This window comes from Mus caroli, chromosome X, assembly GCF_900094665.2.
Source record: "Mus caroli chromosome X, CAROLI_EIJ_v1.1, whole genome shotgun sequence".
In the NCBI taxonomy this organism is placed as follows: Eukaryota; Metazoa; Chordata; class Mammalia; order Rodentia; family Muridae; genus Mus; species Mus caroli.
In genome coordinates, this window is record NC_034589.1 from 31,192,943 (window position 1) to 31,205,997 (window position 13,055).

General features: G+C 49.1%; 1 protein-coding gene across 1 annotated transcript; it reads left to right on the top strand.

Moving 5' to 3' along the window:
• Positions 1-9,925: 9,925 nt before the first annotated feature.
• On the top strand, positions 9,926-12,728 carry LOC110287461 (rhox homeobox family member 2-like). The gene is made up of 4 exons (XM_021154074.1): positions 9,926-10,052; positions 10,239-10,698; positions 11,308-11,353; positions 12,498-12,728. The coding sequence occupies exons 1-4, from the start codon at positions 9,971-9,973 to the stop codon at positions 12,591-12,593; spliced, it is 684 nt and encodes a 227-aa protein (XP_021009733.1). The 5' UTR covers positions 9,926-9,970; the 3' UTR covers positions 12,594-12,728.
• The last annotated feature ends 327 nt before the right edge of the window (positions 12,729-13,055 follow it).

The following is a 13,055-nucleotide window of genomic DNA, read 5'->3' on the forward strand; positions in this document are numbered from 1 at the left end:
ACTCACGCTAATCTTGCCGGCTCTCCCTCTTCTGTGTACTATAGAGAGCCTTTGTCTTGTTGGGTTTTTTCTCAGCTTGTTGGGTGACTTCAAGGCCGTTTACCTCTGTTTCACTTTCCCTGCCTGCAACACAAGGGTATTTACTGCTGGGCCTGAGCAGGGCCTCTACTGCACAGAGCAGTGGACAGTGTCTCCTGCTGTTCCTCAGACCCTGGAATTAGACAGAGGTTTACTCCAAGTTAGCATATGGGACATTAAAGGTGTTGTCTCTGTGGGCAAGTTACCTTGCCCCCATTCCGTAGAGAATGGTGGTCTCTAGTACCTCCAGATCTGCTCCGGTACGCAGATCTGTGGAAGAGCTGTGACTCAGGGGTGGGCTGCCTTTCTATCTTACAGCAACTTGCTGTAGGCTCTCTGCCCCTGTGTCGCCATCTAAGGCGACTACGGGTGAGCCCAGCATAGTGTACCAGAATCCCCTGCTCAGAGCACTGATGGTTATCTACTTACCGGCACCAATCCCACATGGATGGCTCCAGGGACTGTCAGTTTAGAGCGCCTGTCCCTCAGGTGTGTCTGCTGATTAACTCCCAGGAGACCAGACCCCATCCTCACTGATGTGAAACCGCTTAGCTCATGGTGCCTAAGGGAATGTGTGACTGTAAGAAAGGACAAAGGCCACAGCCTGAGCCAGGCTGAGGCAGCCATCTGCTTCTCAGGGTGTGGGTGTGAGCCCCCGGCAGGAACGGTTTTCTCGGGCTTCATTGTGGTCTTAGCACTCCAACCTTCTTAGCACCCCAACATTGTTCCAGTGTTTTCTTGTGAAGACCTGGGTACAAGTACTGTGGCTGGGGATTCTGTATTGGGAGACCACAGGCTACTGTGTCAATAGGCAAGCGTAGAGGTTGAATGTTTCAGGCCTGTGGCCGCTAGCAGAGCCAGGACTGCTCAGCTTTGCTGCCACAGTGAGTCTAGGGGGATTGTCAGAGTAGAGATACGTATGGTTCCCCAGTTTCTGCAAGTGTGGGCATACGAGTTCTGCTGGTGGGATGGCGATTTCCCCGCCCTTGGCTTATCTGCCTGGTACTGGTCAGGGCCGCAGCCAGGATTGTGATCTGAGTCCCCCACAACCAATCTTCCCTGCTTTCTGAGCCCGGTGGCCTCTGTCTATTCACTGAGTACACACCCTCGTGGCAGGTCACTCAACTCTTCAGTCCCCATTAAGCTTCCCAACTCTGGGACAAGGGCAGCTAGACAGAAGCGGGGTCACCTTCTGAGGCTGGGAAACAGGGAAGAAATCTTTCAGAAATCTGGGTGTATGGGCCAGGTAGAGGCTACGCAGGAAGTCACAAAAGGGCCCCATGGGGTCTCCCCAAGGGCAGGGTACACTCATGAGTGTGGGTGTCCTCTCCAACTTCAGATAGCACCCATGCCTCAGTTTACCTACCTCTTAGAAATGGTAGTAATTTACATCACTTCCCACACAGCCATTGGTGCTTAGAGTAGAACTGGTCTTTCTCCGTCAGCCCTGCCATGTGCCTGGACTAACAAGTGAAGATCAGCAGGGATTTTTTTTTGCATCTGTCCAGCTGGGCTGTAGGACCAGTCATCTATGGCATGAGTCCTAGAAGGCTGCTATCCTATGTTACTGGCTAAGTCAGATAGAAACAGTGAGTAGGCTAGGGAAAACAATTGTTACTGAGTTTAGTGCTACAACATCTCAGGAGCGAGAACTCACTAACAGCCTAAGCAGCCTGCTTACGTCATCTGAGAAGAAGCATCTGGCCCAATCACAGCCTTGTGTCTTAGCCTTGGAGGACTATGCTTGAACCAATCTTAGCCCTTCCCCTTTAGAAGAATCACAACTTCTACTAGGCCTCCAGGGGGAAGGTTTCCACCATCTCCCCTAGGTGGGAAAGGTTTCAAAGTCACCCAGAGTTTGCTGAGGTCAGTAGTGTAAGGGGCTGCACATTCAGGAGCCAGGACAATCAGCTCGGAAACTTTCATGAGGGCCTGAGTGTCCTCTGAGCATTCAAGACTGTTGGCAATGACATGAAGACATGGCCTGACTTTCTGACAGTCTGTTCGCTCAAGGCTGCCTAGGCAGTATGGGAGAATCTTGCAGCTCCTGACTTGCAGCAATTAGTCCCATTTTCTAATGCCTTTGCTTCCTTACTGGAAAGCAAGTATTAGAACAGGCAAGGATAACTTAACTCTTAAGACCTTATACTCACTACTAGTAGTGATTGTGAAATAGATTTTCATATCTCTTCAGCAGTACTTTAAAACACCTTTCCAGTACCTCGGGCGGCGGGGTTGGGGGGGGGAAGATAAATCACCTTACGTATATCATGTAAGTCCAGACAATTGTGTGCTGTCCCCATGTTTGGAATGCCACCCTCCTCTTCAGGTCAGACTTAAAACTCCCAGCCCATCCGGCCATGGGGAATGGCATTGTCTTGAGAAGTCCCTGCCTAAAGGGGTCTCTTCCTATGGGAGGTTGAGAAAAGTAATGGACTCTGCTTGGTTCTTTGGGTTCCCCATAGCTGGCAGCATAATGAAGTACAAGAAGCTCATATCGAGAAGGCAACCCAGAAGTGTTCCCCGGGAGCCTGAATGTGTTCTGTCAAGTGCCTTCTAGGGGGTAAAAATTATGTTGGTGTGGTAGAATGCGCCTTTGTGTATGCTGTCCCCCGTTTATTTTTGCTTTTCAAGGGAGTCCATTTGCACCCCCCCAAAGTTATGCAGCTATTTATTTACTCTGAATTAAAACATTCTTTCTTGAAGAGAGAGGGGTCAGAGGCTCTGAAAAGACTCTGGAAGCTGAGCCAGGTGGTGGTACACACCTTAAATCCCAGCACTTGGGAGGCAGGGGCAGGCAGATCTCTGAGTTTGATGGCAGCCTGGTCTAGAAGTGAGTTCCAGGACAGCCAGGGTGACACTGAGAAACCCTATTCTCAAAAAAGAAAAGCGACTCAGAAAGCTAAGGAAACGTACTAAGTTCAGAAGAATCACAACATTCACAGCAGCCCTCCAAGGGTTGTGAAATAGGTAAATGAAATTCTGGGGAGAGGAGACCCTCCAGACCAGAGCTCCAGGGACACAGCTGTCATGAGCTGTCACTCGTGCTATGGTGGGACTTTTAATGATGGAGCTACATTTGAGTGACCTTTGCTCTTGTAACCTCACATACTCTCCTGTTTGAAAACTGGAATAGACTGACCAGTTCCCTGAGCAGAACACATACTTGGCTTACCATAGGTGAATCCGGGAAACTGTACAGTTTGTTCATATCTCCTCAGGAAAAGCCACCCAACCGGTGAAGGCCCTGCAGATGAGGCTCTTGAGCAGTGAAAAGGCCACAGCACAGAGACCTCAGGAACCTTATGTTCTGCTCTGAATCCTGACTTAAACAGCTTCAAAGGCTGGGGTAGAGGGCAGGCCCAGGAAGGTGGGCCTTGGGTGGGTGGGGTTGATATGAATAAAAGGGACCATTATGGAATGCTGCTCTGGATGGCAGTACTAGGGAGACCCCTCAACATAGGAGATGGGAGTTCTACAGCAACAGCTGAGGCTGGAGAAGTAGCTGGCTGAGGCTGGAGACCACAGGCTGTGGTCCAGAGGACCTACCTTTAGGGCAGCAGCCACCAAATAGTAACAGGCTGTTTGACAGCTCACCGAGATAATCAATTGCAAGGTCTTAGGGGAAGATTGTGACCAAGCCCCTCACCTGGCTGGGAAACAAAAGTGAAAAGGAACACACACACACACACACACACACACACACACACACCTTTGATGCTACCCTTCTAACCGAGTCCGTCCCCACATCTATCTAAAAAAGAAAAACAAACAAAAAACAAAAACAAAAACAAAACAAACAACAAAAAAGCAACCACACAGGTTCTTGTCTAGAGCCTGACTCAGCTGGTGCTGGTTCTGGTCTAGAGAGGCTTTGGGATCCATTTCAGATATGGAATCCAGTTCTCAACCAGCTCTTGGTCATCTGAGAAGGAAGATTGTTTCCGAGGCCTGATAGAGACAAATGCACTGGAAGTACACTCAGACAAGAGGCATTCTTCCCATTCCCACCACTGCTCTGAGAGATGCTGTTTCGATCTGAGGTCCACCATTGCAGCCACAGCCTCTGAGACTGGCTGCTTCTGCCATGAGCAGGGCAACTCCTCCAGCTTTTGAGAAGTGCCAGAGATAAGAGGAGATGGTTCCGCAGGGACTCTCTGCAGCCATGCTCTGAAAACGACTGCTCCCAGGTGGGAAACCGAGCCTCTCTGAGAACCTGCCACTGGGACACTTGATGGTGGCTTGACTAGCCACACTGAAGCCTGCGGAGAACTCTAACTGTTGAAACACAACCAACTATCTTCCATTAGGTTGGCGTCCTCATTCTATTTCCCCATTTAAATGTCCAGTCTGCTGTTTAAAGTGTTCTGCTTGGAAAATACAAGCTCTTCTTGTTTTGTTTTGTTTTGTTCTCCCTTCACTGAATGTCCATTTTGCTCCTGGAGGGAGGGCAAGACAAGAAACCAAGATAAGAATATACCATCTCTGCAGGAGGGTGTGGGGAAAGGAAGGGCTTGTGGACTTGGTCTCCCAAAGTGCCAAGCATCGGGATCCTGTGACTGTTGTTGGGGGTGGCCACAGCAGGGACTTGTGGAGGCCTCTGTTGCTCCAGGACAGTGAAATGGGGCTAGAAATGGAGTTAAGCAGTTGGTGGGGCTAGGGACATCAGAGGGTCCCAGCAGTAGTGCAAGCTGTGGGATGGGAGACCAGTGTATGGGACTCCTGGAAGCTTGTTGACAAGATGGTCACAAGGTCCCTGTGGGTTCCTCTGCCTTCATTCTGATGCCAATCCTCCTTCAGCCCCTCAGACATTCACTCACATAGCAAAATGCTGGCACACTGCTGTTATCTGGTAGCCTCCTCTCAGCCTCAGCAGGTTTGCTGTTGGTACAGGTATACTGGTGGACTGCCTTCGCTCTTAACTGGGGGACAAGCTACCTGCTTAAACACTTCCATGCTCCCAGCATAAGTGCTCTGCCCCACAAGAGCATATCAGAGGCCCTCAGTGGCCTCCAACCCAGTGATAGTATGCACCAATGACAATATACAGATTCCCACACAGCAGGGGAAGAGCTGGCAACGTGCACAGAGTAGAGCCCCAGAGTTGAGTTTAAAGAAGCACATGCCAGGAGGGAAGACAATCAGAGAGCAAAGGTGAGCCAAGGAACAATGTCTGGTGACAAATACAAATGGAAAATGAGTCAGGGAAGGACAGCACTGGGCTCTGGCAAGGCCAGGAGGGCAGTGGGCAGCTGTGGGCGGCTGTGGGCACTCTCTGAGCAGGGGAGCAAGAGAGTTGGGTTGGAGTTTGGCAAAGATCACCCTGACTACACTTGTAAGAGCCTGATGGCTTTCAGTCTGCAAAATCATCTAGCTTCAGGTGAGAATTTTGTCTGTGGAATCAATTCCCTGATGATGGATATCAAGGCCTTTTTTCAGATTTCTGGTTAGACATAATTCTGCAGTGAGTATCACTGCCAAATCAATACAGGTTGAGCCTTCTCAATCAGTTTCTACTAGTAAGTTGCCTTGATGGGCGCCACTGAGGAAGTCGAATCCTCTTACCATCCCACCAGGGAACTGTGATAGAGCTTGGTATGCCAGTATAAACTTGCATCTGACCAATCCTTGGTCTTTCTCTGACGGCATGGGAGAGGGGTGCCATGTGGTCAATTGTCCACACACCAAAATCTGTTAGCATGAGGAAAGATCTTTATTAGTAGTCTTTGAGGCACACAGGGGTAGATTTAGGGCTCTGGAGATTATATAAGGGCCCAGGGTTGCCTTCTGAACACCGAGCCCTAGTTGACCAGGCTGACCTGACATGGGAAATCACCAACCATAGTCCTCCAGCCACACCTTTAGCCTGTGCCACTCTGCACTGGTGCCCATCACACCATGTCCTCATGCCACTGCATCATCTTCTGACCACTAAGCAACCTCTCTCCGGGGCCCTGATGGGTATCCCCAACTCCAACTTTCTCCTCGGGGCTCATAATTTGTACACCTAACTTCCCAGTTCTAATTCCTTTTGGCTAGAAAATTGGCCCAGCTTGTCTCCAGACCCTCTTCATCTCTATCAGAGGCATCCTTCTCTGGACTCAGTTCTGCTCCTCCATCCTCTCTAACCCTTCTTGATTATATTATCCTCCTAGATGTCTGCCCACCTACCTCCCAGTCCTGACCTCCCACAACCAGGAAGACTACTTCCCGAGCCCCTGAAGAATGAGACCTGTGACCAGGGACTGGACCTGTGGCCTGGATACAGCATGCCAAAGGGCTTAAGTAAGAACGCTCCAGGGCCTGTGGCTGGGATAGAGCATACCAGAAGGGTTAATTAAGTAAGAACACTCCAGAGACCTAGGGGACTGAAAGGCAGGGCCTGATCTGCCCACTCCTTTCCTGGTTCAGAGAGGGGCTTACTAACTTCACTATCCCTCTACACACACACACACACACACACACACACACACACACACACACACACACACACACACCACAGACACAGAGACAGACAGAGAGAGACACACAGAGACACAGAGAGACAAAGACAGAGAGAAGAGAGGAGGAGCTCCAGCACGCAGCTGCGATGTAAGCTGAAGTTGCAGCTCAGGTGCACTAGGTGGCAGCACATGGCGTTCATGTCCAAGGGGCTAGGAAGAGTCTAGAAAGACCTGGTTTTCACTTCATGATCATGAGGTGCCAAGTAAAGAATAGAAAAATGACATGGTGAACTGCACCTAATTGGGAAGTGTAGGGTTCACTGTATACCCTACCATGAGCCACCGGGCCTCATAGGAGAGTGAACTTGGATACAGCCAGGTCATAAAATATCAAGAGTCCCTAATAATGCTGACCACCGATTTGTGGGAGATGGCTCAAATCTGGGAAACGTTCCTCAGTTAATATTCTTTCTGTTTGTGATATTATGTAATAGTACAGATAAAAGTTCATCAAAGAATTCATTTTCCATCAATTATGTTTCTTCTTGAAGCTGGTGGATTCCTTCTAAAATTGTTAGTTTGAATTCCCTTAATGCTCATACAGTAAACTTAGCAATGTCTTGGGTTTTAGATAGGCGGTGATTCAAGTTTTTGTTTTGTTTTTAAACTCGTGCATCTTTAATAAAATAGTCTGACAATTCACTCTGTTTCACCTAAGATCATTGTAAAACACTGATATTCCATTACTATTCACAACCGTAGCAAAATTACAGCTATGAAATAGCAAGGAAAAATAATTTTAAGTCACCACAGCATGAGGAACTGTATAAAATGAGGTCACCAATGAGGTCACAGCATTAGTAAGGGTGACAAGTGCTGACGAAAAAAATCTGAACATGTAACCAAACAAGGAGGAGACAATAATTCATGTCACCCCCAAAAGAGCCAGTCACAGAAGATTACTTAAGAAAATCACATTGCGGCAGTAAATTGAGCTCTCACAAACACCTCTACTATTCCATGGTAAAAGGTGTGCATGGGTGCCCGTTTCCTTTTACATCAGGGAGAAGTAGGGATGCTGCAGGCTAGAAGTGGACTTCCTAGGAATTCAATGGAGTACAGAGACTCCCCTGCATAAAACGGGTACAAGAAGGCCAGGAGGATCAACTGAAAGGGAGAGATAGGTGCTGGTTTCCAGCCTCACATAGATAACTGCTTGAAGTAGAGCAGGCCCTGGTGTTTCCTGTGTTAGAGAGTCCCATTGTCCACTCCACAGTTCATCTGTGCTATACAGCTTACTGAGTCTCCCATCAGAGAACCAAACCTCTACGCATAACTCCTTGTGCCAAGCCCTGGAAGGAATTTGCCAGTGATAAAACAATAAGCCCAGGGTGCTGTGACCTCTAGAGAAAGAGATGGCAATGAACAGACTTGGGGGTACTCTGAATATCGCATGATCTCTTACCTGCTTCCCCCAAACCCTGAGAGCAGCGTCTTGGGAAATTTATCTCAGAATCCAGGGTTGATACTGATGCAGTAGCTAGACCTCTGTTGGTGGTGAGAAGGAAGCACCCAAGTTCGAGTTTACAAGTTGCTCACATATGTTGCAGAGATGCTAGGGCTACAAGGAGGGTGGAGTGGACACAGCCAACCCAGAACATGTAAGGAAGACAGAGAGTAGGGTTGTGCAAGCTCAGCACGAGGCAGACAAACCAACAAGGGAGGAGATGGACCAGGCTTGCAGCTAGTGTCAGCAGGCCAGCGGGCCCACCAAGTCCTAAAGGAAAGCACACACAGCACTCCTGTTCCCTAATAGAGTTGGGCTTCTAGAGCAGCCAATCCTGAGAGCAAATAAAGAGAGTCCTAAGCGAGCCTCCCTTCCCTGTTTCTTGAAGGCCCTCACCACCCCTCAGGGAGGCACAGAGAAAAGGACTCACAATGACAGCTGCTTCTTGGTAGCTGTGAGAAGAAAGAGGAGTAATACAAGAAGACAGGGGGAGCTGACATCTCAGACACTGCAATACCACCCAGAGACTAACTGCTAGGAGACAGTCAGGGTTNAAAAAANNNCNCNNAANNGNGNGNGGGGGGGAACGCGGCAGTGCNGGGCAGTGGTGGCACACACCTGTAATCCCAGCAGTCGGGAGGCAGAGGCAGGCAAATTTCTGAGTTCGAGGCCAGCCTGGTCTTCAAAGTGAGTTCCAGGACACCCAGGGCTATAGAAACACTGTCTCATGAAAACGAACAAACAAAAAAAGGTGGGGGGAGGGGTCAGGGTCTGAGAGGATTGGTTCAGCCACCCTAACTACACAGGCTAGAGGAGAACAGAGCTTGATCAGTTTTCTGCCTGGCCTGACCACGTGGACTCCCCACTGTCTCAGCCTAATGCCACCTCAGAGAACCAACTCATATCCTAACAATTACCTCAGTCATTGTCCAGGCCCAGCCATGATCCTACTACAAACAAAACCCACTAGATGACAGAGCTCAATGGCATTTTTAAATTTGGGGGACACCATCAACTCTGGGGAATTTCTCTGAATTTTCCTCAATTTCTCTCTTTCTTGGTAAAACCTGCATCCAGAATTGCTTACCCCACACACATGCCTTTGACCTTCACGGCTGTGAGACAACAGCTTTGGAGCCAGTGGCCAAGGTGGAACTTGGATGGCCACGAATGTCCTTGGGACACCCCGAGTCCTTGGGTCAAATACAGCTAGGCACAGAAAGGTCTCTTCCCACACAAACATTCCATGAGATTAAACTTGTGGATGATGGTGGGTGGGATTGAGCCCTGTTGGGGACACAGTCTCTCAGGAGGATCTCACCCTGGCAGTTCCCGAATATTTGCCACCACACAGGGCTACTCAGGGCAGCACAACCAAAGAAGGGGCAGGGAAGAGTGTGTGCATCCGGGCAAACCATGATGTGGGCCAGACGTGACAGAGTTCAATTGGTACCACTTTATTAAAGGGTATGCCTTTGCCATTTGCTTTGAAGGGTATTTACATAATTTAATAAAATTATTCAGCAGGGCTCAAAGGCCTGCTGAGCTTGAGGAGGTCTTTGTGTTAGTCCTTGTGAAGGAATTTGAACCGTTCAGGCTTAACCAGGGCTACAGGTGTCCCCTAAGCAGCACCTTAGAGCCACGAGTTCTGCACCCGTACACGCCCAGTTGCTGCATTCCTTTTGAAAAGGACTCTGCTCTTTGGAGTTCTGAAAGGCTTCTGCTTGTGCGCCTCAGGGAAGAAGCCCACAGCCGACTGCGACTGTGCGAGAAGCCAGGACAGAACGCCTCTCAGGACAGACCATAATTTGGGTGAGGCGCCAGAAGAAAAACCCTTCCGGGTCAAGGATCGGAGCAGAGATATATATTCAGGCTCCGGAACTGTGAGCACACAGCGTTGGAAGCCTCTTCGGGAGCAGGGTCGGATCCAGAGATTCTCGCAATGGAGACTCCTCAAGACAACCTCCAAAGCATCCAAAAGCCTCCGAGTCTGGGAGCCGAGGAGGACCAGGAACAACAGCCTGGTGAGTAAACTGGTTTTGACTGGACTTGGGTGAAATTTGGGGAGAAACGGTGGGTGTAAAGAAGAGTGGACAGGCACTTCGGGTCCGTTACGGAGCCCCTGTCTGTGCTTCCTCTCCGGGCTTTCCAGGCATCCCTGAGCCATGTTGCTCAGGTCTTTATCTCTGTGTCTTCCTTCTGTCTTTCAGGTGGGAAGGCAGTGGTCTCTGGGGCTCCAGAGGAAAGAATAGACAAGAAAGAGCTTGTACTGAGCTGGCTTGCTCAGGGTGAGTTTGATCAGGGCGAAGGCGCTCAGGGCGAGGTTGCTGGAGGTGAGCAGGCTCAAGAAGAGCCTGCTCCATTGAGTCCAGCTCAGGAAGCCACTGGAGGAGGAGAGGAGGGAGAAAACAAGGAAGGAGAAATGGAAGGAAGATATGCTGGTGATGGTGCTTCTAGCTCCGAGGATGATAGCATCCTGGAAGAAGGCGGCGAAAACAGTGATCAACAGTCGCCTCAGCAAGATGCAGCTAGTCCTGATAGCATCAGAAACCCACGGGTTCTGAACAGGCTGGCTCAACTGCGTTACAGACGCACCAGGTTCACCCACTCTCAGCTGCATGACCTGGAGCGCCTTTTCCAAGAGACTCGCTACCCCAGCTTGCGAGCAAGGTAAGAAGATGGCCAGTGCTTGGCACCACATTTACAGGTCTCCTTTGGCTCTCCCTGGCCCTCTGATTCCCTCCAGAAATAATGGCACCGGTCCGGGACCGGCGCCTGCAATTAGAACCTTCCGCTTGCAATTAGGACCCTCTGCCTGCAACTAGATCCCGGGGTAGGGGTATGGGAGCTATGCGGTCTGGAAACAAATGTGTTTTGTTGCCCTGTTCAAGACTGGGACATTTAGGCATTGTTTAGTGTTGTAAATGAGTTTCCAGCAGTATGGGTGAGAAGTCTGGGGCGTGGCTAGGAAAAGCAGGAGGGATTCCAACTCGCGTTAAAATGTTTCTAGTGCTTTCATCCCAGGTGCTCTCTTCACTGATTTTTACACTTTCAGTACACCAAAGAGGCATCTGTGTATTGGGGGATACCCTTAAATTTGCTCTGTGAAAGAAACCCATTGCTAAAGCTAGGTTTAAGGTAAATGTTAAGAATAGTGACTGTAAGTAAACGTGTATGCGCACTCAAGTGTGGACCCAGACATATAAAACCAAATCGGACATGTCCTGACACAATTGATTGCCACCAGAAAGGCTAACTGTTGGACCTTTTTCATTCTAGGAGGGATCTTGCACGATGGATGGGTGTGGATGAATGTGACGTGCAGGTAAGTGTTCTGAAAAAAACAAACAATTTTTGGAAGGATGTCACACCAGGTTATGTTGCCCTCCGCAAGTACAACAGCGGAACAGGACCCTGCAGTTCCATCAAAAGGCTGCTAGACCAGTACACAACCACGCCAGGCCTCCATTTTTATAGGCAGGAAATGCCAACAGAAAAGCTAAGAGGCTAAGGTGCTTTGTCTGTCCTTCAGAGGACTGGGCCTGTGCTTGAAAACATTCAGAAGTTTGTGCACCCCACATGCCTCACAGGAGTGAAGAGACCATGTTCTTACTCACTTTTAACACTGTCACTCGGAGAATTTTCTCTCAGAATTCTCCTTGGTCTAGTCTGTAAATGTCAGACCTATCTTATTTCTAAAAGCAAAATTGGGACCAAGGACCTGAAACAGCCTGTGGCACATTGTTTTATTGAGTGTGTATCTGTCTGTACTCTGACCACAATTGCACTCAGCCCTACCCACAAGGGGAAAGGCCTATAGTCACTAATTTGGAAGGCCAGAAAGGAAGTACCATTCAGGAAGAGGTGCCCTGGTCTCATAACTGTGCATTCTGGGTGCTCAAAAGAGGCTAACACAGTGGATCCTGGGCAGACTGCCTCCCACCTTCCTATGGTTCTTGGGCGTGGGCTGGAGAGGTTTTGATATTTTCCCACAGCAAGGCCCAGGAACCACCCATGAGCTACAAGTGAATTCTTTCCTGAAGAAATGCATGAAAAATATCGAGGATGGATATCGAGGAGGCAGTGTTTTGGGTCTGTTCCGTGGTTGAAATACTGGGTGTGGTGTCCCATGTCCTAAGGGGCTTGGGAACCTGTTTTGATTTCAGAGACAATGAACCCTGTTGCTTGCAGCATACTGAATAATCAGAATACACCCGAGGAACCTCTTCAGCCCCTCTTGGGGTTAGACCAATAATCACATAGTTTCTGGGTATTTAAAAGATGCAGTGATTCTTTCAGGGGAGTGGCTCAGTGCTACAGCACATGGCTAGCACACAGCTGGCCCTGGGATGGGTTCTGAATGCCTTCCAAACTGTTAGGAAAATGAAGAGGGCGTATAGTGCTCCAGCATGTGTGCTTTATGATGATAGTGTTCAATGGACTAAAGCATCTCTGTCTCCTGCTTATAGAATTGGTTTCGGATGAGGAGAGCCCTTTTCCAGAGAAACAGGAGAGTGCTGATGTTCTGCGAACTGCCACCTCTTCCCCAGAGCGACTCTCCCTGAAGATTTTGGAGCAGCACTTGAGTGCCTCCCCTATCGTGGAGCCAGATGAGGATGGCTTCTTCTGAGCCACCCATGATGGCCATGACAACCTTTTCTTTACAATTATTTCAGCAATAAAGATGTGCATTCTGAATATGTTGGCTCCATTGTCTTTGATGTTACTAAAATATGGGTATAAATATTTGAAGGATAGCAGTCAATCCCAGGCATGACATACATGCAGGCCAAAATACCAGCAGCCCTTAGTCTATAAAGGGCACCAACAAGCTGCAATCACTGCCAATGTGGACACAAGTCATTATAAGTACAGAGAGGGAAAAGCCCCTATGAGAGGACAGTCTGTTTCTAGACATGGCTGTTCCCACCCACACTCCAATGAGCCCTCCCTGACCCGGTACCCCTAGATGATGGTGGAAATATCCCAGAGGCTACTCCTTGCCTGTTCTGCAGAGAAGAGGACTG

Bases quoted from the DNA above. Each gene is read 5' to 3' on its own strand.
- LOC110287461 (XM_021154074.1), top strand. From the start codon at position 9,971: ATGGAGACTCCTCAAGACAACCTCCAAAGCATCCAAAAGCCTCCGAGT. The intron at 10,053-10,238 runs GTGAGTAAACTG...TCTGTCTTTCAG, and splicing joins GGACCAGGAACAACAGCCTG to GTGGGAAGGCAGTGGTCTCT. The intron at 11,354-12,497 runs GTAAGTGTTCTG...TCCTGCTTATAG, and splicing joins TGGATGAATGTGACGTGCAG to AATTGGTTTCGGATGAGGAG.